Here is a 25,118-nt window from a genome sequence, read left to right as displayed (position 1 = left end):
CAATTCTACTAGTAAGTTTATTAATCTCAGGACCAAGAAGCACAATAGCATAGTCACGATATGGCAACTCTGATAAGACTTCATCCAAGCAAGAATCAAGAGTATTAGAACATAGCACGGCATCAACATAGATCAACCTAAGCAAAGTAATGTTAGTGCATTGTTCAACAAAGTATAGATTCAGTCATTTGTCTATTTGCGTCTGATCAATGAACCCCTTAACTATCCACGAATTAGCATTAGCATGTTGGGCTTCATGCAAAACAATTTAGCAACATCAATTTGGAAAACCTCTAACTAAGGCCTCTGTCAAAAGAAGCAGTTGGTACCTAGAAAGGAAAAGCAAACAGACAACCACAATTTCATTGTCATATAGTTACCCTCCGTATTGGGTCAGCATACAGATTCTGTCTTCGTCCTCAGGACATCAGTTGATTCGCCATCAGCCAGGAACTCAGCTCAGGTAAGAAAGGGTACTTCCCTCATAAGGAGGTAAAGTATAAACGGGCAATATAAAGCAAGGTTGGTTTTAAGAACCAAACAGCAAAGTCTCTATGCAGAGTGACAAGTGTCTGGGTCATAGCAAATCGCATCAGCATCTCCCTAACTAACTAATTTCCTTGTGTCAATGGTTTTTATCCCCTTTTCGTTGTACAGTCCCCTAAAATTTAATTGGTTGGAGTCAGTACCCCACTATCTCCCTCCAATAAAGTTTCAATTAGCTCATCAAATTTGTCACCCCATAACAGTTCTCACGTAGTTTATTGGTCCTTATGATTGACGTCTTCAGCGGGTAGAATGTCCGGTATGACTTAATCCTCTCGTGGTCCTTTGCACATCTTCAGTCAGTGGCTCCATTGTCTGTACCGGTTCAGGCGACCTTGTACCTGGTATTAGTCTACACTGTTGCACTCAGTTAAAATGTTTCTTCAAGCAAGTCGAATTTCACGAGAACGGATCTAATACAGTTACATTCATCTTCTAGCTTTGGAAAAACAAGGGTTCATGTCCTTCAGCAAGTCAGCACACTGCACGTTAGAAAAACACATTTAATATGAGAGCCAGGCAGCTAGGCCTCGACTCATGCTAACTAAGGCCTAATGATTTATTTGCAGAACTTTAGCATATAACCTTTAATAATTAGTGTAAAACTATACCTTAATATAACATTTCATCATTATTAGTCATTTTCATTAGTCCCCGTATATATTGGCGGTCACTCCCCGTGGGCACATTTCAAGCATGCATTTAGCAAAATACATAAATACATTTTCTATGCGGCATTCTTACACACTAGTTCATAAACATTTCATGTTAATATTGATTATATAAGCTACGCTCTCTCAGTTCCTTTAAATTAACCATCCATAAGTTACAGATAGTCTGACACACTGCAGCCAGACTTGCCTGAAACTGCCCTGCTGTGCTTCTGCATCTGCAGCCCTGAGAACGCTGCACTGCTTGCCAGTACATAAAAGGGTGCTTTTAAAAACAATTTTACTAGTGTGCAGAACCTACAGAGCACTGGGCCTGAATATTTAACCACTAGAGTTTCTCATTACATCCCATTGCACCCCTTAGGTCCTTAAATGCTAATTTAATCAAGGTCCCCACAATCTGTCTCAAAACTAGAGGAGGACAATAATTTGCAGTTCTGGGAGCTAAGGTCTGGAATTTTCTTCCAATATATCCTCATTGTTGACTGAGGGAATGTTTAGAAGGCAGCTAAAACATGGATCTTCTGTATTCCTAATGCATTTGGCAACACACTGATAATCTGATCCCCTGGGGCTTTAAATTGTTAAACTATGTATTTTGCAGCCTCACTAATTGTCTGTACAGCATCAGGATGCTCCTTTGGGAGTGACAGTTGCACTCTATAAAACACCTTCATTTATTCATGCAAACCCTTAAGAGCCTCAAGTCAACCTGTGGCCAAGTAGTAATGCAGAAGTAATGCAGTCTTATTGTGGTAAGTCCTGAGCCTGTGGTGAGTGAATCTGGAGTAACCACAGTGAACCATCTTCATGTACAGGTGGTTGCAGACGATGATCCTGGTGAAGGGCCGAGTAACGTGACCAGAAGTGACTAGGGGAGGGACGAGTGCCCAAAGAGCTGAAAGAGACTGAGGCCGAGTCTGGCTGTTGGTTTCCTTAGGGACAGTTTGTGAAATGCATTTGAGTTGAGTCAGTGAAGACAAACAGCCAGTACTCAAGATATAGAAAAGAGCAAGGTTGCCCTGTTGGAGGGACTCGGCTTGGCCTTTTATTTCATTAAGGTCATCTCTAGTATTGTTTCACAAATTATTTTGATTTGTTCTTTTCAGAAGTCCTTATGTACAAACACCTGAATCTCCACGGTAAGGAGATGAAGGCAGTTTGGCATTTGTTCAGAATCCCAACTTACCTAGATGCTGCCTGAGCTCATAGACATAATCTAACATGTCTAATAAATACTGCTGAGAAGAAATTAATTGATTATCTGGAAGATGGGAGAGCCATGATGCACCATAGAACCATCGGAGGGGAGAGATAATGAAAGATGTATGGAAAAAAGAGGAAGACAAGTATAAGGAGACAGGAGTATATCCTAAGTTAAATCTAGAATGGCAACATGGAAGGAAATTGTGACTCCTGTCCTCTCTCCTGTGTATATACACAATCAGTTTATGGGAGTGAGCCAGTGTGAATATAAGTTTGAGGTTCTAGATAGCACTGATAAGGTGCTTGCAGCAGAAGATCCTGTTATCCCTGGAGTTCATTATGTGTATAAATACCAAGATTATTTCAGGTCTCCTGCTAATTGGGCAGGTACCGGTTATCTAGCTGTAGTTTCCCATAAGATTTACCATGATAGTCTAAATGCACAAGATGCTGGATTTTCAATTAGAAGCAGATGCAGTATTAGTTCATTACAAATAGTAGGAGACATCTTTGGAGCTATGATTCCTTTAGTGGGAGCTGTTTTAAGTGATCCGAAGATTACAATAGTGGACAGATTTGTGACTAATACAGCTGGCCATTTACTGGCTAGTTACACTAAAATAACTATCAGATCTGTGGTTTTGCAGAATCATCTCTCAGATGTTTTGCTAGAGAAGGAAGGCGGAGTCTAAGATGCTGAAGGTTCAACAATTTTGTACCTTTATCCCAGATAAAAGCAAGGAAATAGGACAGTTTTGGAAGAATTGTACTGGACTAGAACATAATATGAAGACATTGGAAGCAACTAGTGTCTGGGAACCGGTTTGAAAGGGAGTCCCTGCTATAGGTGGTTGGCTTGGCAATACAGGTACAGGATTTTAGGTACTACATTGAGGACTATTTTGATGATTGCCATTTGCTTTGTAGTCTATTTGATATTATCAAGGGTTTTAAATAAAAGTGGTAGTTGAAGGAAAGCAAATCAAGAGAGAGATGAAGTTGAAATGGAAGAGAAGCAGTGTAAGGCTGTTACGAAATGAAGTAGTTGGAAAAGTCAAGATGATGAAGTTGACAACATTTTGTCGGGGTCTCAGAAGATTTATTTCATTTGCGTGATGGCTATACTAGCCATCAGAGGGGCGATTGGAGAAGCGTAATTTGTATCAAAATTATACAATGTATAGTTAATGTATTAATCTTTGTGCATTATATTAACCTAATGCAGTAGCTGGCTATATTTACTTTAACGAGAGCCACCCATATATGTCGCTGGATTATAATCAATGTATTCATATTAAAGAAAAATCAATTTTGTTTTCTCATGCTAAATGTATTTGTTTGGAAGCCATGTTGATTTAAAGTCCGCCTAACTTGTAACCAGGCCTGAGTAGCATGACTTTCACATTTATAAATGTTTGCAATTTTCTTGTTCTTTTCTGTCCTATGCAGGTGCCTTATTGACATAATCATTAGCTAGATTAGACTTATTGTTATTGTACAGAACGGATAGGTGAAACTTTAATTAGAATTTGGCTTAGGACATAGAGACTGTGATGGTGGGAGAGATCCTCCTCTACTAAGCAGACCGATGATATATTCAAAGTCGCAAAGATGTATCACTTTGTCCAGCGCTAGAAAACTGGGGAATTTACATGCTTCCAGAGAATGGTTGTTCCTGATTGGTTTGTATGCTGGGACTGATATGGAAAGTGCTAGAACTTTTTCTTTTCTGTATTAACAATGTGTTCCTTGGAATAGTTTTAGAAGATCCTGTCCTGCCTTTAGCAAGAGAAATCAGCTGAGTTGAGACAAGGTCTTCTCTCTGCAGAGTGTTGGGCTTCAAGCTTGAACACATCTTACTTTTCCCCAAACCTTAAATTGGTTCATCTGCTGCTGACACCTTCCTTGTAGAAACAAACCTGCCATTTTCTATGCTTTATTTAGAATATGCAACCTGTACAACCAATATTTTGCCTACTCTATAAGGTCATATTTTGCATCTTTTTCCACATAATATACAAACTTTGATTGCATGATCCTATTAATATGCGTGCTCTAACAATATATTTGATAAGATTTTACTAACTGAGTAAAACATGTAACTGATTACTTTGTTAATAAAATCCTCAAGGTTGGGACAACATCCTTATCCGTCATTTCTGTGGGACCAAATTGGTTTCACTGTAATTGATATGCATTGCTGATGTTATCTCCTTTCTTGCCTTTGAAGTCTATGATCAAAGGTTCATACAACCAGTGGAGAGTCCTGTTTGATGACTTGACTGAGCAATTGAGGTACAAGGATCTCTGCTCCATCAGATGCAATGGAAATAACTGCAAGCAAATCTGTTCAATTGGTACTAATTTGTATAAATATACAGCATCAAACTATGGAGTCCGGAAATACCACTAATCGGTACAGGGCATTCCTTTTTTTTGCCACTGTTCTTACACCAAGTGCTATGATGTAGCCAGCACTAAAAGCATCATAGCACTTTTATTTTCAACTGTTACACAGAAGCATGTGCTGCTCTGCAGTATGTTTAAAAAAAATAAAAAGGTGCAGGGGAAAATCTCTCAGGGGAGTTGCGGGGGACAAGGGAGGCAACAACAACATGATGGAGGCACTGGTGAGGAGGATGAGCGCACCAGCCATGGACGAGGGAAGCAGGCAACGTGACGGAGGGGTGGTGGGGTGAGGTGGTAGGGAGCAGCAATGGGAGCAGGGCAGGGGTGGGAGGACAAGCAACACAACGGAGGGTTGGGAGACAGGCTGCACACATGCAGTTTTCAAGAGTGCATGTCCAAAAGTTTATTTAAAAAAAAAAAAAAGTAAGGTACCTGAAATAGGGCACAGCTAGTTGAATGGCACAGGCCGCACACAGGAAGCTGTACTAGGTCCTTGCTCCATGGCAGGGACCAACACTGGAAGGAGCTGGAGAAAGTAAGAGGCACTGACCAATAAGAAGCAAGGACAGACACGACATGGAAGCCTGCCACTGGTGAGTAATTGCTGGCTCTAAGCCAGCTTTAAAGCTTTTTTTATTTTATTTCATTTTTGTTTACCAATAGGTTTCATTGACAGAGCATGCAGTCTAAACCTAAAAAGTGCTAATAAAATAATGCAAGTGAAAATCATACAATTTTTTGTCAAGCGGGAAACCTCTGATTTCAGCATGATTGCTTCATTTATAGGTGGGGGAGTGTAATGCTATTTGTATTTGACCACCGACTCCATCTTGGCTACTGACTCCATTTTGTGCTGAGCTTTAGGTGCTGTCACATCAGTGGCACAGGTATTTTTCCACAAAGCTTGTTTTTTAAACTGAATGTGTTTTCAATCTTCTCACCAGAGGTGATAAGAGTTTATCAGGGTGAGAATGTTTTCAGCAGAGAAAGATACAGCTCTGTCTAAGGAATGCGCATTGGGGCCTGGCCAATTCTTTTGCGTGTTTTCAACACAGACCAAGTACAGCCAGCATTTGAAGTCAATAACTGAAGGGAGGGGTCGATTACTAGAATCTCCCTCTTAAGTTAATTTAAGGAATATAGAGCGTGGGAAACTGAGCACTGACACAAAGGAGTGTGTTTCGGGAGTGGATGCACTGCCCAATCACTTCCCTCTGGGGAAGTTCTTCTATCTGACATGCAGGGTTCCAAGGCTTGATGTTGGCAAGGATGATGATGGAGTCAACCCCCATGGTGATGCATTTTTAATCTTTATTATCCAGCTTGGCTGTGCACATATAGTTTCATATTATATATTCACTGTTGATGCATTGGACTTTTACTGTCTGTCATTGTTTAACTCCTGTGAGTATTTTGGCATTTACATGTGTTTTAGTACATTCAAGTTAAATGCACATGTTCATATTTGTGTGCTTTTATTTGATATCTGAGAAGTGCTTTGATAAATTCATTACTCAAACTAAGAGCGCTGCATTCCTTGGCACCATCTCCTCTCAGTTTAAAGCAAAGCAGAACAGTGGGCCAACCTACAAGTAGCAGGGTCATTACATGTATGTTACGAATAATTTATTCACATGCAGCCACACAGATCGCACTCATTACTAATCTGTGTGAGGAAGTTGCTCCTGTGGTAGATGCGTCTCAATTGACATTTTAGTTTTACATGGTGCAAGTAAGATCCAGTAGGCTTTAAATTTAAAAAAGTTTTATACAGCCTGAAAACTAATTATTTGTCAAAATAGAACATAAGTATATAAACTGGTGACATATTCAGTTAATATCAGTATAGCAGGGCTTCTTTGTCCCTCACCCAAACTGGAATTGTTCTCGCAGGATTTCTACTAGAATATCCATTATAATCTCCATATCCTCTTGCTCTTACTCTACCCCCACATCTCATGCTTTCTTGGCTTGACTAGGTGGTGTTATGATGGGCACTGCCCATGAGGAAATGTGGCATGATTTCTGGCATTGCCATTGGCACCTCAGTCGGTTCCATTTCTTCACCTTCATTCCATGGATAAACAGCGGGGACCAATATTTTCACAGCAGAGCAGATGAACACCTACTGTCTCTATTCTGCTTGGTGAACACTCGCAGCTTTGATTCAGGGTCTTAGGTGTCAGCAAGTGGGCAGTACCTCTGGTCTTGTCAGTCCAGAAATGGTTACAGTGTAGGGGACAGGGTCACCACTTTATCTGGTGGCCTCCAGATGTTAGAATTGATTCTCTCGATTAAGGCTCTGAACTGCTAGCTCCATAAAGTCTCTAATCTGTCAGTGCCTGTCGGGAAGGGACATTTTGGTTGAGAGTTCTTCAAAAGGGCTCAGCCTTTCTGACAGAGGGTCCATCCCATGCTTGGCAGTGAAATCTCAACCAGTCAGAAGAAAGTAGAATTTAATACGTGTGACAGCTCCCAAAGGTCAGTGACTATCCAAAGAAGAATCAAGTCCATCGATACATATGGTTTGAAGGTACCAAAAATGCTATAGTTTATAACCACAAAAGAAAAGGGATTTCCGTTTGGTATTTTTACTACACTTGCTTAAAAGTCACAAAAGTCTGTCTGGCAATCAATAGCTTGAGCAATCCACTTAAGGTGTAACAATACAACACTCCCACTGATTCTTCCTGCTACTGACTAAATTACTGGAATACTAAAATATGATATCCATTCAAAAATAAGGCATTTTTTTGGTACAGGAGACCTGGGCATAAAATTAACTTCAACAAAATGGATTATATTTATAAAGGGTTGAAAACTTTTGTGAATGACTGGCAGATGTTGTGTGATTTCCATTGGCCAACAAGGTTTGATTGTTTCTAGAGTGAGTAGATTGTCCACCTTCTCATGTCTCACTGACCAGCTTTCCATGTTCAGGTTACCTGAAGCAGCTTTTTATTTAAAACAAAAACATGTTTGTTGCATATATTCATCAACCCACACCTTTGTTAAACAGTGGGATTTGAACTCGTTCCTGATTTCCTTCACATCATTACTGTTTGAAACAATGCAAAGTCCTGTTGATCTTTTGACCCACACATCTTTCTGAAGCTTAGAGCCTACACTCTCAGGCCCTTATTTATATTTTTTTAGCGCCGCATTTGCGTATTTTTTTACGCAGAAACGGCGCAAACTTGCAAAATAAAATTTTATTTTGTAAGTTTGCGCCGTTTTTGCGTCAAAAATCGGCGCAAATGCGGCGCTAAAAAAGTATAAATAAGGGCCACAATTTTTTGTGTCAGTGGATCCTGCCACTATTTATTGTGCTCTCCCCGGACAAACCGGTCCTGCATGCTTGCCCCTCATTCCTGAAGAAATGCTATCCCCCTTCCACATTCGCCAATCTATCACTCTTCCATTTTTTCTCACCCCCTTCTCTTCCTTCCAAAGAGAAGGAAATGTTGTGTAGGCAGAATTTTAGATGAACTGTTTCCTATCACATCAATTGGGCAAGATCACATTGACTGACAACAAGCTGATTGCCCTTCTTGGTCCTTGCAAACCAACAAAGCAGTAATAGTGGACTATTTTGCATTAGGTCACTCTTTCTATTAATATATGTTGTGCTTTGGCCAAGAAGGTAACTCCATTTGTGCACACTGTACATGGGCCATTGGTGCTTCTACTACCTAGAACAAGGGCATCCCAGTCTTCAACAATCTCTGAGGTAATGCATACTTGTCATCATTTTATGCGTGGTCTATAGTTTGTAATCACTGCTGATACAAATATATTTCAGCAGAGAGCCAAAATACTATACATATCTTGTTTTAGAGTGGACACATTTGAAAGTAATGAAATGTACATAGTGAGAGGTGTTAAGAAAATTAAAATGTATCCGAGTATGTCGCGGATGACTCTAAGTGAACTTCTGTAGTTGAGGGAAATGTAAGAAATAGGCACTGTGTAAGGTCAGGTGAGTGGAGTTTATCCCACAGGTAGAGGTCTTGATGGCTTGTGTCCGCAAGAAACTTGAAATGAAAAGCAGCAATTCCGTTATCCCTAAGAGGACATATATGATCCTCGTAAATATTGTGTAATGGTAAGCAACAACCTGAAACAAAGGAGAGAAGTCCTGCAGTATGTGTTTGCATCTCCTAATGGCTTCAAGGAAAGGCAATAAAGCTGTGTGCTTTCTGTGGGGATAGTATTTGAAGTGGCAATTTTAACAAGAAGCTGCAGAGGAATATGCAACTTGATAGACATGACATCAAAAGGTAGTCATGGCGCCATATTGGTGCAGGGGCCCCCACAGGTTGAGACCTTTTCTTTATCTAAATGGAAGATTATGACTGATCTTGCGGGTTTTATGACCTATACAGTAGTATTGGTCCTCCATTGTGTCTGAATATTGCGTTTGTGGTCTGTTGTGTCAAAAAGTCAAATAAGGGACACACCTAGGCCCATATTTATACTTTTTGACGCAAACCTGCGCCAGCGCAGGTTTGCGTTAAAAAGTTTAATGCCGGCTACTGCCATTCCAACGCGCCAGCCGGGCATCATATTTAAGGAATGACGGTAGCCGGCGCTGCGGCCTGGTTAGCGTCAAAATAAATGACTCTAACCGGGCAGTGAAGGCATAGGGAAGACTGGGGGTTGTGCGTCAAAGAATGGTGCAAGTCAGGTTAGAGTAAAAAAAATGACTCTAACCTGACTAGCATCATTTTTTGACGCACAACCCCCATGGAAATGAATCTTGTCTTACCAAAGACAGGAGTCCTGCCACCCCTGCCCAATGGTCATGCCCAGGGGACTTCTCTCCCCTGGGCATGGCCACTGGGCACAGTGGCATGTAGTGGGCCCAATTTAGGCCCCCCTATGCCACCTAAAAAAAAAACTAACAAAATTACTTACCTCTACTTGCCTGGGATGGGTCCCCCCATCCATGTGTGTCCTCCAGGGGTGTGCGAGGGTGGCAGGGGGTGTCCCTAGGGGCAGGGAAGGGCACCTGTGGACTGCTTCCATGGTAGGAAACCATGGAAATGAGCCCACAGGTCCCTTAACGCCTGCCCTGATCCAGGTGTTAAAAAACGGCCCAAATCCGTCTGGGCGCCATTTTTTAAGGCCCTCCTCCTGTGCATTAAAATGACATGGGAGGATACATAAGGTGCACATGCCTTAGAGTCATTTTTTGCATGGGAACGCCTACCTTGCATGTCATTAGCGCAAGGTAGGTTTTCAAATACAAAAATGACTCAAACTCCCTAACTTTGGTGTTGGACGGGTCTAGTGCCAAAGTATAAATATGGAGTTAAGTTTGTGCCAAATTTGAGAAAGAAAAATGGTGCAATTCGGGCACAGAGTATAAATATGGGCCCTAGGCTGGTGAAACAAACAAGAGAAAGATGTATGTCTCATAGCAGTTAGATTAACATATTGTATAATGTACCTAGTAATCATTATCTTTTACAAGAGTGTACAGAGAAATAAAGCCATGTAGCTGTAAAATGATAATTTGGTAGATACAAGTATATATTGCGATGGTTAATATTTCCAGACTGGAAAGCCAGAGGATTTAATGAGGACAGAATCTATAGCAGTCCTGTAATCGAAATAGACTACTTAGTGCTCCTTCAGTAATTTTAGCAAAACAATGTATCTGCAGGACTTTATGAAACTTCATTTTGCTTATTCATTATCATAAAGATAGAACAAAAGCACGTAGTAAAAATTGACAATATGTGATATTTCACAGAGCATCATCATGTTACAGGGCCCGTTGCCCAGAAACGTCCGTTTTAAATAAAAGAATGTATATAGTTTCAAAGCTAATTCTCATAATATAAATTATGAATATTAGCATAGTTAGGTCGGCCCTTTAGATATGCATAGTGGTCAGATAGTAACCAACATGCAGGATTTCAGAGATACACAGAAGTTCACCGTGTTTCAAGTAGACAATAGGATATGTCTAAGATTGAGGTGCATTAAGTTCAGGGGTTAGATATACAGTAGTGCCACAGCTGTGATAATGACCCTGTGTACTAATCCATTTGTCTGGTGGAATAGGTTTCCACATCATTAAACCTTGAGAGATTTCAGCCTTCACAACAGCTTCCCCTTAAAGCACAGCTATATTCTTAAATATTGTTCAATTACCCCCTCCTTGATAGTATGCTAGCTATGCATGCGTCATCTATTTAGAAGTACATTTAGGGAGGAATCCTCCTGCAAGGTGAAGGCATTCCACGACATCGTATCAGCATCAGACTGCTTGATCTTGTGTGGTCCTTGTTATTTCGGTTACTTGCCCTTTACTCTGATCTTGTGGGGTCCTTGTTTTTGAAGTTACTTTACCTTTGCTCTGCATTGGTAGTTGGGTAAAAGTGTCCTCAAATACAGTGTGCAGATTACACTTGTTAGGTATGTAATTTGGTACATTTTATTTTGAGAATATGTTGGATTCTGAACACTTCTATCACTTATCTCAAAAGTGCTCTCCAAAAAAGCATCTTTGCAGCCCTGACGAAAAAGGTTCAGAAGATACCACTCTTCTAAGTCTAGTGAACCAGGCATATATGTTGTGTGTGTGTTTTATTTTAAACCCATGATGGATTAAGCTGTTGCTTCTGCTATGGAAAAGAGCCTTCCAACCTTGCTTCCATTAATTGTCCTCCTTTGGCACGCTAAAGGGAGGCAAAAGATGACTTCCTAGATTCAATTCAGGACAGTGATGATACGTCTGATATTGAATACAAGGTTGCTTTATTAAAAAGGAGGTGATTCAGTTATGGTCTCCCTGGCTAATTTCTGTTGTGTCTTGTCCCGGACCCCAAAATAACAGCGCTCTGTCTTCTCGAGATAGGTTACTACTGAGTGTCTGATCCTATATGTATAGCTGGATGTAACAGAAGATTCTTACAGCAAGATTGGAAAAGACTCAATTCCCAGTATTGGTCTGCACTATTTATTCTTCAGAATTTTCATCATTGGTGTCTGGTTTCTTTAAAGGTGGAGACTCTACTACATTGTTGCGCAGGGGCATTCATTTATTGCTACTAAGGATTAAGCTATTTCAGATAATGTTGACAAGAATGCTGAACTAGCATTGAAGAGCCAAAATGCTGTTCCTGTTTTACTTTTAGAGCTCAATCTTACTAAGCCGATTTGAATAATTTTTTGAAAGATTTTTAAAGTCTACTTTTAGCATTGGAAGAGGGATCAGAACTCTCATTTTCTTTGACATAATTGAGAAGCATCTAAAACGATATTTCTCTCTATTAAATCAAGGCTTCTGCTCTAGGTATAAAATTACATTGATAGCAGCAAGAAGAAATTAGTGGCTGAGATCTTGGAAGAGAGACAGTAAAAATTCCTAGATTGTTTTGCGGAATAACCTTGTGTTCCCTGGTTAGAAAAGTTTGTAAAGCAATTTCCAAATACAGTTATTCTCTTCCTTTCGTTTTTGATTCACCATTTTCCTCCTCCCATCCCAAAGGTACACTTCATTAAAACAACCACATTTGGTAGAGGCTATCTAGTCAAAGGAAGGAATCCTGCTCCTGATTCAAAGTGATGTCCTGCTGCAGTACATCCAGAAGTACAATCTTTCCACCTAGTCAGTTTCTCTTCCGAATCAGTTAAGGGGTGTCAAACAGTTCTACAAAATCTATGGGGTGCTACAAATGGGATTTCTGGTTGGCTACGGTATGCACCTCAGCCAGGCAGAACCTACCCACTCTAGTCAGGGCAAGGGAGTTACACGTCCAAGATAACCCCTGCTCACCCCCCTGGTAGCTTGGCACGAGCAGTCAGGCCTAACCCAGAAGCAATGTGTAAAGCATTTGCACAACACATACAACAAACATGACGCAAAATGTACACCACAAAATAAACACAACACTGAGCTATGTGAAAATAAACTGTATTGCACAAAACATAATTAGACCAACATTACACATTAGTAATACCCTGCTACCTTAGCAGTTGTCAGAATGTTACACACGTTACTAATATTCTAATACTAATACTCTGTGTATTACTAATACTGGAATAAGCAGTTATCACATTAGAACAAGTTGTCAGGATTCTGCAACATAAGCAGTAGTCAGGAATTACCGTAAAGAAATCTATGTACTTGTCATGAATACCTCGCAAATACCCTTAAAGGAACATTAGAGAACATATCACAAGTCATAAAAATACATATCTGGCCATAAAAGAAACATTAGTACACATATGTTGTGTCATAAAAGCAGGTAGGAAACATATAAACCCTCCCAAGGTCCATACTAAGCTTGCAGAGCCAATATATTCCTAAAGGTACCTGGTTTTATGGAGAAAGGGCACTCCTAGTGCCTAGAAGATGAGTATGGGGCCCCCGGCGCTCCTATGCGTGAAACGGGGGCCACGCAGTGCTCCTGGGGAGAGGGTCAGACAGCGCCCTCTCTGCGGCGTTGAAACGGGTCCCTCCTGGACCCGCGATCTTTGTGGGGCTCCCCCGGGCCTCTAATGGCCCTCTCACAAAGGGGGGGGGCAAAAGCCACGAAGAATTAAGTAGCTAGGGCGATCGAACCCCAAGGTCGGTGACCGGGGGGAAGGGAACTACCTGCGGAGTAGTGGGCAGCCACCCTCGTCCTCTGTGCAGCTGCCGGGAATGAGGGACGAAGCAGGCCGCACTGTGCGCGAGCCGCTTTCCAGCCCGACCTGGTCTGTTGCATGTGGCAGGCACTGAGGATGGTGCCTGCAGGTGCCCCGGGGGCGCGTCAAAAAGCGCACGTCGCCCCAGGGGCACGGCTGGAGCGCGCTCGCTCCTCTTTTCCTTTCTTTGGGTGTCCTGGGGCATGAGGGGCATGAGGTGGAGTTGGGCACGCTCCCAAAAGTGAAATTATCCCCGAGCTGCAGTGGTGAACTCGGACCTCACGCAGGGCTCTTCACCAAGCGCGAGGCGCCCCACGATAAGCCCGGGTTGCGGCGGTGATATTTTTCCAGGCACAGAGAGCAGTCAAAGCAGCGCTAGGAACACAATAGAGATCCCGGGCTGCGGTGGTGATTTTGGTAATAGCAAGAAGCGCTTTTCAAAGTGCTAGGGGCCAATCATGAAGTAAGGCATTCTCCAGAGTGCTTTCATGCAAAATCCCACGCGCTGTGAGGCCAGGGCACAGCCTTTACAAATGTAGGTGTGCCCCGCCTTTCCCTTCTCTCAGCCCAGGAAGGCTTTACAATATGTAGATGCACCTCTGTGACACCTCCACCCTCCCTCTGTTCATGCTGTCTGAGAAGTATGCACAAAGCCCTAATTGACTGTCTGCCCAGACGTGGATTGGAGGCAAGCTGCAAAACACCAAAGTCATAAGCACAGATAAATGCGCACTTTCTAGAAGTGGCATTTCAGTGATAGTAATAAAAATACACCTACACCAGTAAGCAGCATTTCTCCCCACTATCACAACCATACCAAACATGCCTGCGCTACCCCTCATGAATCAGACAATACCCCTTACATATAAGGCAGGGCATTTCCAATGCAATCCTATAAGAAGGTAGCACTCACAGCAGTGAGACACCAAGTTAGGCTGTTTGTCACTACCAGGACAGGCCTCGCAACATGGCACATGTCCTGCCTTCTACATACATGGCACCCTGCCCTAAGGGCTAGCTAGAGCGTACCTTAGGGGTGACTTACATGTAGTAAAAGGGGAGTTCTGGGCCTGGCAAGTAAATTTAGATGCCAGATCCCTGTGGCAGAAAACTGCACACACAGGTTCTGCGCTAGAAAGCCTTAGATAGGTTTGACAGGCTACTTCTGTGGGTGGCGCAAGCAGCGCTGCGGGCCCACTAGTAGCATTTCATTTACAGGTCCTAGGTATAGGGATACCACTTTACAAGGGACTTGTAGGTATATTAAATATGCCAATTAGGTATAAGCCAATCATACCAAATTTGTAAGGGAGAGCACATGCACTTTAGCACTGGTTAGCAGTGAAAAAGTGCTCAGAGTCAAAACGTCAGCCAACAAATGTCAGAAAAATAAGGAGGCAAAAAGTCTGGGGAATGACCGTGTAAAAGGGCCAGGTCCAACACGGGGAAAAAATATATTTGAGTACTAGAGGTGGGGATAAAGAGCTACTCAACTGAGGTTTTCAGGAAACTCCTATTCCTAACCTTTGTACAAATCGCCTTCCTCTATGTCCTGTTTCTTTAAAGAAGAAAAGACAAGGTGTTTATATAATTATTTTTTTTGTTGTCCCAAAGCTTTCAGGGGACTAGTGATCCACCACTGATTTAAGAATACCCAGTGTGCTGGTGGCATAATACAATTATATTGATCATTTCAAGCTGAAATCACCTAACCAGAAAAAAGATAATCACAGACAGAAGACCAACTGATTAAGAGATTTTCACCATGCTAGTACCTGGTTGTTGCTCCCAAGCACTTGAGAAACAAAAGCATATAGGTCAAAGAGTATATAAGCCACTCCTGACTGATTGAACTTAAAAATCCAGAGTGATCAACTGGATTTATGTCTGACGATAGCTTCTTCAAAATCATGAATGACTTCAGTATCTTGAAGATCTTTTTGATAATCTCCAGCAGTTGTTGTTTTCAATCCTTTGAAAAATATTAATGGAACTGAACAATCTAACACAAACTGCACTTGTGTGATATTTATAACCATTTTTTGTGGGTTTTTTGTTTTACTCTGCGTAGAGTTGTTTCCCATTTTTTTAAAAAATTTCGCTGGGTCTGTTGTTCCTATAATTAAAAATATAAGGATGCTCATACCACCTGCGATCCAGTCTTCCACAGATGTTTTTTTTTAATGTTGTAGGTTCCCACCACTTGATGGTTTCTTTTTCAAGTATTTTTTCTAATGCTAGATATGTGTTTGTGCTGATAAGAGATTCGATTTTAATGGCTTCTCAGTAGCAGAGCCAACTCAGTTCTCTTTATGTTCATGGGTATTATGATATTCTGCTATGAGTCTTAATGAAAAATTATGTTGGCAATAGAATATGTTATTTTAAGGATATGTGAAACTAAGGGTTGAGATTGTAGAAGAAATTAGAGCCCCAGTTCGCTGATTACACATCTAAATAGATACAGTTAAACACAAACAGATGTCACTTTTGATACAGACTCCACAAACTTGATGTACCTTTCTTCAGAACTATAAAGACGCATTTATGTAGATAGATAGATAGATAGATAGATAGATAGATAGATAGATAGATTTATTTATATATATATATATATATATATATATATATATATATATATAGTATTTTGGCCTCCAACTGAAATATCTTTGCACCTACTTGTGTAATAGATCAGGTCTAAGATAAGTATGTGTTCTCTCATAGAAATGTTGAGGAATGGCTCATAACCTAACTTGTTGCTGATGCAAGTTAATATTTATAAAATTAGATGTTTACGTTGTTTGACTCAGAAGACAGCACAACATGTTGTGGTCCAAATTCTGAATGTGAATCACGCTTGTAAGGCAAAGTACCTGTAAAACAAACTAGAAGAGGGACAGTGATGTTGGGTATCTCCAGCACTTTGAATTCTTCATCAGTTGGATTTATTTTTTGCATGTGTTTATCCATTTTCTGACCTACTTGTTGTGACACATTTGCAGCAGAAATACATATTACTTGGCCATATATACATCTAGGAACATAGAAAGAATAGTAAATGAACCTTCTACAAAATGTTAGCTTGTTGAGAGCAATTTTGTTGTAGCATTGACTATTGTGATTATGACTTTATAAGAATGTGCTCACACATTTTCATAGGTGTAATTCTCAGTCTAGACAAGATAGAAGGCCTTACCCAAAACTGATGGTGCCAAATGCATTCTAAGAACGTTTGTTTCCTTTTAACTGCAGCTATTCAGGTATAGAACCAGGAAACTGGAGCTCTTATGTTTTCAACAAGGGCGAGCCTAGGGACTACTTGCTTGGCAAAGTTATGCAACAACGACCACTGTTGCCTGCTGACTCATAAATGGGCTGATGGATACTTCATTAGGGCTATTCTCCAAGAACCAATGCACAAAGCGGGAACTAGAGTACCCAAAACTGATGATAAACTTACAGCAAAGACCCACACCTGAACTTGGCTTGCAGTAAAGTTCACAACAGTTTGAAGCAGAGGCTATAACCCATGAGTTCAATGCAGGAGCCTTCATATAAGATGTTGCCTCTTTTTGTCAGAGAAATTCCTGACGTATGAGATGATGCCAGAGTTCCCTTCTCCATCGACTGCCTTTGTGCAGCCCGAGTCTAGCTGACTATGCTACATTCATTCAGGATGTCTCTGGTACCCTTTGAGATACTCTCCCGATGGTAAGTCCCCAAATCTGTAGAAGAGGACTCAAGTGGCGCTCTAACCCCCAATGGCTTTGACCTAGGGCCTCCAACCTAGATGGCTTCACAGGCTCTAACTCCTAGGAAGAAATCAACATTTCCTAAGCACCATCACCATTTCGAAGACAGCACAGACGTTAGAAGAAATAATCTAAGGGATGACGGAAAAAAACAAATCATAACGATATCATATAACATTGAAGGACACCTTTCCAGTGCCCGGATGTTTGCCCAAAAGGAAGAATTGCCCAACTCCGAGGCCCTGGGCATGCCTGATAAAGGCCTATGGCCACTCAGAAGTAGTGTTGCTTCTCCTCCCCCCCCCTCCCCTTTTTTACAGTATTGTGCTGGTTTGTATTTTGTTAATCAGAATATCGGCTTGTGGAGACATATCCAGGCCACCTCTATCCCTTACCCATCTGGTCCTTATTCAGCATTCAGAAGAAGTCTTTGTTTATTGTGGTTCAAAAAGCAGCAGAAGCCTTGGACTTGATTTTGCAGATGGCCTTAACCCATTTTGACTGAAATCCTCCAGCCATCTTCATAATTTCTGGAGCCCTAGCTTTCCTTCAATGACGTTCTGCTGGAACGTGTTCTAACTGTGATGAAGAAACGGTTTACAGGCCCAGCAGTGCAGAGAGACATATCCAGGTGACATAGACTTGCCCTGGGTAAACGGAAGTTCTTTTCCAGTGCACTCTTCACCAGAAAGTCAAGTGTCCCAAGATTCTGCCTCGAAATTGAAGCCAAATGCCTTTCTCAAGGTAAGTCTCAACATGATTCAGAATCCTTTTTGGGGCATGAGGAAAGTACTGTGTAACTCCATACCCAGTTATATTGTAATGGCTATGAAATGTATTCATTGTAGCTAATTTTTAAGCAAATTGTGCTAAAATGCCCATTTGCACCCAGATTGCCATGGTTTTCTTAGAGAGGCTTGGCACACTGACAACAATTCCAAAGATTTCAAAGGTGTACACTATGAAATCTTCGAATGATGCCAAAGTATTTAAAATTATTGCTGAGAAATGTCAGGCTGCAGCTGGAAAGGAGCAGAAAGACCTCAGTGAGTATGCAATACAAATTAAAGCATAGATGAGAAATGTAATTACCTTAATGATGTTGGATATATTTCAGTATTTACAAAATACACAATTTCAAATGCCATGGTGATCCCCAAACGTCCTAATGTAGCAATCGTTATCTTTAACCATAATATGTCTGTAAAAAAGTAAATTAAGGCCAGTTAGGAAACCATGCATGAAATATTTTGAGAACACAGTGACATCCTCGTGTACATCTGCCCGATAGTTATGTGGCTGAAATTTCCAATACTTAACCTTTCGATTAAGTATACGAGTTTGCGCTTTCTGGTGTTGAAAATAAATAGTCTACAGTAAGTAGTAATGTTTTGTGGGTGCTTGGTAGGAAAGCAGGTGGTTAACGAGGCTCCTTGTTTGGGGTCACTGCCTCGTGCAGGTGTTCTAATTAGTGGGGTAGGGGATAGAGGAATAAAATGCATGCCTCACTGAGTATGTTGGTTTTCCACCCTGGTTGTTGCATGTCTAGGTGTAGGTGTAGGTGTAGCATGCCTGGGTCTCAGACGGCCTGTGGGGTAAAAAGGTGGCATGGGGACCTGCCCTGAGGGAAATGAGAGCAATCCTGAAAGCACAATACCACCGCACTGTACCTCTGTCGCACATAAACACCAACATCTATGAAATACAAGCACACACCTTTATTCTTTGTACTTAAAGAAGGTTAGAGAGTAAGTACTCCCTGCAGCTAAGAAAATGAACTTAAGCCGGATATACGGTACGCAGCCGGTCCTGTTGTCTCATACTGGAGTGCGCTCGAACCCAATACCCTCGGCCTTTTGCCATGCTGCTGCGGCTCCTGCAAGAGCTAATTGGTTCTGCGAGGTTTAAAACCTCCCAAAATGTAACACTTCTGCCTTTTACTAAAGTTCTAAATTGTTTCTGTGGGTAACCTTAACTTTAACCTGGCCTTTGACTGTACCCAACTAAAATGAGGAAGTGCGAGGGTTAATAGTAGCAGAATAAGGAAGAGGGAAGAAGTCAGAGAGGAAGCAGAAGAGTCAAACACAGAAAGAAAAATAATGAAAACTGGAAATTAAAGAAAAAGTGGGAGAGTCGGATTGAGTAACAGTAAAGTAAGGTGTGGAGAAAAAGCAAAAAGATGCAGATGGGAAAGGGAGAGGGAAAAGATCAAGACAAAATTAAAGAAAGAAACAAATTATAGAAAGGGCAGACAAGTTATTGAAAAGCCAATAGGTATTGCCTGTGCGAGAGCTTTCCCAATATGTCTTAGCCATGTTGAACACCAGGGGGGCTGCTGACCTGCACGGCTAAAAGTTAGAGGGGAAAGGATAGTGGCATGGTGTGAAGTGTTATAAAGTTCAATAGGATGGAGTGTTATGGAATGGTGTGGGGTTCAGTGCCATGTAGTGGAGCGTCATTGAGTTTCGTGGAGGGAGTTGTGTCTTAGAGTGAACAGAGTTGATTGGCATAAAGTGGACAAGTGCCATAGTGCAGTAGAGTAGCAGTGTTGTGGTGTGGTGCAGAGGGTGTTGCAGAGTAGTGTTGTAGAGTATATTGTCATTGAGTGGAGTGGAATGGCAGAGTGGAGTAGTGTGTTGTAGATTAGAGTATAGTAAAGTGGCATGGAGTGGCTTGAAAGATTTGTGCAGAGTGGAATAATGTTGTGGAGTAGAGTCATCGAGTGAAGTAGAGTTTAATGGAATAGAACATCTGTGGAATATCATGGAGTGTTGTATAGCAGTGTCCTAGAGTGGAGTAGAATGGCCTATAGCATGGGTACTCACAAACATTTTCCCAGGGGCCACAAAGTTTGGTCAGTGGTGTGACAGAGGGCCGCACAGATGCTAGAAGCGTGGCGATCAAAGGTAGAAAGGGGCTCTGGATGGGGAGGGGTTGTGGCATTATGGTGGGTGTAGGGGGCAGCAAAGCATATTGATCTAGTTGCTGAATTGCTCAAAGTGAAACCAGAAAACCTGGCATTAATCCCAGCGTCCCCACTTTACCAAATTGTGTGATCCTAGGCAATTGTTTTATTTCACGTTCCCTTCATTTTCTTCATTATTGTATGTAGGAGGACCTCCAAATGCGTGACTTCAGTATGTGCGCTGTGCGAACCCTTCTCCTGTGTTTAATAAACTATGAAGTTGTTCATGTATAATAGCAAATCAGGCCAATCAAAGAGTGCAGGTAACAACTGACCTGGCTCTTACTTCACTATTGGCATATTTATCAAGGTGGGGGTAAGAATGAATGTTTCTGATTTTATGTTTGAAATCTATTGTTCTTAAAAAAAAAAAGATACTTCTCCATGCACTGATATAATCTGATGTGTTAAAATGAAATAGTCCTGCGTGTAAATGAAATACACTTTTTGAATTTTTAAGGACCCTTATCATAGTTGCAGACATTTGCTGCAAGATTTCTTAAAAAATAAGTGTACCTGCATTTAAGCAGTTCAGGACAAATTCCTTACTTCCTTTCTTTATCTTTAATAATGTTTAAATAAAGTATTGCCTGTTGAGTGGAGTAAACAGCAGCCTAGTGCTACTGCTGCCATGTAAAGGTCAAAAGGGCTGCATGCGGCCCCCAGGCTGTACTTTGAGTATCACTGGCCTAGAGTGAATTGGGTTAAGTATAGTGGTGCTGAGTAGACTGGCATTGAGTGTAGTGGCATAGAGTGTGCAGAATAGAATGCAGCTGCATAGATTATTTCAGAGTGAAGTGGCATGGAATGGTGCATGGTAGATTAGGGTAGTGTAGAGTGATGCAGAGCGCAGTGGTGTAGAGTGGCATTAGCTTGATGGTGTAGAGTGCAGTGGGCGTAGATTAGAGTGGTGTAGAGTACAATGGTGCAGAGTGGAATAGAGGCGTAGAGTGTACTGACGTAGAGCGCAATGGTGTAGAGTAGCATAGAGTGAAGTGATGTAGAGCGGAGTTGAGGTCAGTGGTGGAGAGTGCAGTCTTGCAGAGTAGAGTGTTGTACAGTGCAGTGACATAGAGCAGAGAGGCTCAGAATAGAGTGGTGCAGAGAGTACAGTGGTTCTGAGTAGAATTGAGAGGCTTAGAGTGTAGAGTGGCATAGCATGCATCAGTGTAGAGTGCAGTGGTGCAGAGTTGAGTGACGTAGATTTCAGTGCAGGAGATTGCAGTCTTCCAGAGTAGAGAATCAATGTAGTCCAGAGAGGCATACCATACAGTGGTGTAGTGTGCAATGGTGTAGTGTTAGAGTAGATTATAGTAGCATAGAGTACAGTGAAGTTGGTGTAGAGTGCAGTGGTTTACAGCAGTGACATAAAGTAGGGAGTGGTGCGATGAATGCAGTGACAGTGGAGTGGCGCAAAGTGCAGTTGCACAGTAGACCGTTTCAGAGTAGAGTGAAATGGTGTAGTGAAGTGGTACAAGACAGAGTGCAGTGACGTAGAGTAGATTGTTTCAGAGTAGTGAAGTGGCTTAGAGTGCAGTAGTGCAGGGTAGAGTGGTGTAGAGTGCAGTGACTTTGGTAGTGGCGTAGATTGCACTGGTGCATAGTGTGGTAGAGTGCACTGATGTAGAGTGGTGCAGAGTAGAGCTGCATAGGGTGATGTGGCATAGATTGCAGTGTCATAGAGGGCCATGGTGGACAGTAGATTGGAGTGGCATAGAGTGCAGTAGAGTAGAAAGCAGTGGCATAGAGTGAAGTGGTGCAGAGTAAGGTGGTATAGAGTGCAGTGTCATAGAGTGGTGCAGAGTGGTGTAGAGTGAAAAGGTACAGAGTGCAGTGTTGATGAGTGTTGTAGAGAATAGTGGCATACAGTGCAGTGGTGCAAACTAGATTAGTGTAATGTGATTTTGCATAAAGTGCTGTAGAGAGCATCAGCATTGAGTGCAGTGGTGTAGAATAGTGGTGTGAAATGGTGCTGGGTAGATTGCAGTGGTGTAGAGTGCAGTGTAGTTCGAGAGGACTGGTGTAGAGTGCCGGGGTCTAGAGGGGAGCTATGTAGAGTCGTGGCCTGCAGTGCATTGGCCTTGAGTGGCATAGAGAACAGTGAGTACAGTGGTGTAGAGTGCAGTGGCACAGAGTAGCGTGATGCAGAGTGGAGTGTTATAGCTTGCAGGGGTGCAAAGTGCAGGGGCAGAGAGTGTGGTGTTGCCGAGTAGACTGTCGTAGAGTGCAGTGGTGTAGAGGGGCATAGAGTGCATTGGCATGGAGTGTAGTTGTGCAGAGTAGAATAGTATAGAGAGCAGTGGCCCGGGGTATAGTGCTGCACAGCAGAATAGATAGGCATAGAGTGCATTCATGTAGATTACAATGGTTTAGAGTGCAGTGGTGTACAGAGCAGACTGCAGTAGTGCAGGGTGGAGTGGCGCTGAGTGAAGTGGCACACAGTAAATTGTTTCAGAGTAGAGTTGTATGTGGTGGAGTACCGTGCCATAAAGTGCAGAGTAAATTGGGTGGCATACAGTGGATTGGTATAGAGTGCACTGGCCTAGAGTGCAGTGATACAGAGTAAAGAGCATTGGCGTAGAGTGCAGTGATGTAGAGTGGAATGGCACAGAGTGCAGCTTTGCATAGTAGAGTAGTGTGGGGTAGAGTACATTAGCATAGAACAGAGTGGTGTAGAGTGAATTGGAGTGGTGCATTGTAGAATGGTAAAGTTGGAGTATGCATGGTGTGAGAGGACTCTCCCATTACAGACAACACATCTTCAATTTAAATGGCACAGACATACATTTTTACTAATAAAAGTACACAGCACACAAACTGCAGTGCGTGGAATTTATGTAAACTCTACGACAAATAAGAGCTACAGACCTACATTAGCCATAATAAACATTCACTCCTGTTGTTTAGCACAGCTCCGTGTTAATTTCTGTTTTTCTCCTTGTGCCAGTTTTTAGGTCTAGTGTAATCGTACGCCCTCTTGTGCACGTTTAGTGTACTTCTGTGGGCTACGCCTACCTTGCATGTCATTAGCGCAAGGTAGGTTTTTACGTACAAAAAATGACTCAAACTCCATAACTTTGGCACTGGACGGGTCTAGAGCCAAAGTATAAATATGGAGTTAAGTTTGCGCCGGATTTGCATTAAAAAAAATGACGCAAATCCGATGCAAACACAGTATAAATATGCCCCTAAATACAGCCAGCAAAAAGAAACCAATAAAATGTGGGTTACAAACCACAAAGCCAATAGCAAGCAGCAGGCCGAATGCATTACTAGGTAAGCTTTCTGAAAGTCCCCAAGACATTAGCAAACCAGACAGCTGTGTGGTCTGGAAGTTTGTGCCCTAAAAGAAACACTAATGAAACAAATAGGCTTGAGGAGAATAAAAGCAAAAGGGAAACACAAGAAAAATAGAGAAAATCTCAAAAGTAAAGGGGGTGTGGTGAAGAAGGAAAGTGTGGGCAAAAGGTAAAAGAATGTGAATCGAGAGGATTGGAGCAGAGAGGTGTTGAAGTTTAAGGCAGATGAGTATGAGGAAGAAGACAGAAAATTTAAGAGGCGAAGATATAGTACAAGTTTCTTTCACCACAAGAAGGTATATTTGTTACACTAAATAGGGCATCGTAGAGAGTAACTTTATCTTTACACACCATTTAGTGCACTGTTGCAAATTTCTTTGCAGGAGAAAAATACAGAAACCAAACTTTTTCACATGAGAATTCTTCACAAATGTAGTGTTTTAACACTTTTCTAATCTTGTGCAAGATTAAGTCCACAAAGTTCTAAGAAACTTCATAACTTTTCAAAAAGCAAGCCCTTTGAAATAATAGAACGTTTCAGTAATCTGCCTTGTTGGACTCCTACAGTTGCAGAGGAAGGAATCCTGAAGGGTATTCCTGTCAAGTGTTCGACGAGACCCTCACAGTCTTCTTGAGGATATTAAGGCCCATATTTATACTTTTTAGCGCCGCATTTGCGTCATTTTTTGACGCAAACTTACAAAATACAATTATATTTTGTAAGTTTGTGCCGCTTTCGCGCCAAAAAGTGACGCAAACGCGGCGCAAAAAAAGTATAAATATGGGCCTAAATACATGACCCATAATCGGTCATTCATGTAACTACATCAGGTGGCGGACATACTTAAGTCTTTAAAGCTGGTGCTCCGTTGTTTCTCCGACAAATAACACTACCAAGGATGAGCTGAATGTGATAAGTGTACATGTGACACATAAGTCTGTGCTCACCTCATCATAATCAAATGGTGTAAAAGTCATGACTTTTTCAAAAGTTTTAAATATAGTTAATAGTTATCAAAGTTGAACAATGGTTAAACGGTGGTTACAGTTTCCATTAAGCCAACTCGTACCAACCAATTCACATTCTCCTGAAGTTTTGTTCTGCATTTTTCACACGAGATATTATTTTGCTAGAGGAATTTATCTGATAATTTATTTATTTTTTACAACAAAATCCATGTTCTCATTTCATGAGACAACCATGCACAATTTGTATTGTAGTGTTTGTCTACAACTTTTTAGCTCTTCTAGAACTTTCATGCTGTAGCTAAAGAAGCTACCACAGTCTGTGTTGTGTGGTAGAGAATTCTCTTTAGAATGGTTTATGTGGGAAGTACTTTCATGTTGTACATGAGGATTGGAAGTGTGTTTCCAACTTGTAAGGGAACTGCCACTTATTTAAGCGTGGGCTGAAACAGAATGATGTGTGAGGGGTACAGCCACGTTAGTCTATACCTACCTTATCGCATTTATTCTGTTCTGGAGTCTGGGTCAAGTAACACGAGAACAGATTTGGTCCATTAGGAATCAGTGAAGCATTCTCCAACGTTGTTTCATGCCCATCCTTTGAATTGAATGTTTGCTTGAATCCATGATCCTTGTATATAGGGGTGGGCCAAGATATGTT

The 25,118-nt window shown here is 41.6% G+C and overlaps 1 protein-coding gene across 1 annotated transcript in view; it reads right to left on the bottom strand.

Annotated features, from left to right (window-relative positions):
* Window positions 1-25,118, bottom strand: part of SLC22A3 (solute carrier family 22 member 3) — a 634,522-nt gene that overhangs the window by 52,543 nt on the left and 556,861 nt on the right. The window contains exon 8 of the mRNA XM_069234623.1: window positions 18,320-18,428. Coding sequence (XP_069090724.1) covers window positions 18,320-18,428 — 109 coding nt within the window. The remainder of the gene's footprint in view (window positions 1-18,319; window positions 18,429-25,118) is intronic.

The sequence above is a fragment of the Pleurodeles waltl genome, chromosome 5 (genome assembly GCF_031143425.1).
Source record: "Pleurodeles waltl isolate 20211129_DDA chromosome 5, aPleWal1.hap1.20221129, whole genome shotgun sequence".
NCBI classification, from domain to species: Eukaryota; Metazoa; Chordata; class Amphibia; order Caudata; family Salamandridae; genus Pleurodeles; species Pleurodeles waltl.
The sequence above is the reverse complement of the archived record's forward strand: the minus strand, read 5'-3'. Positions and strand labels throughout refer to the sequence as shown.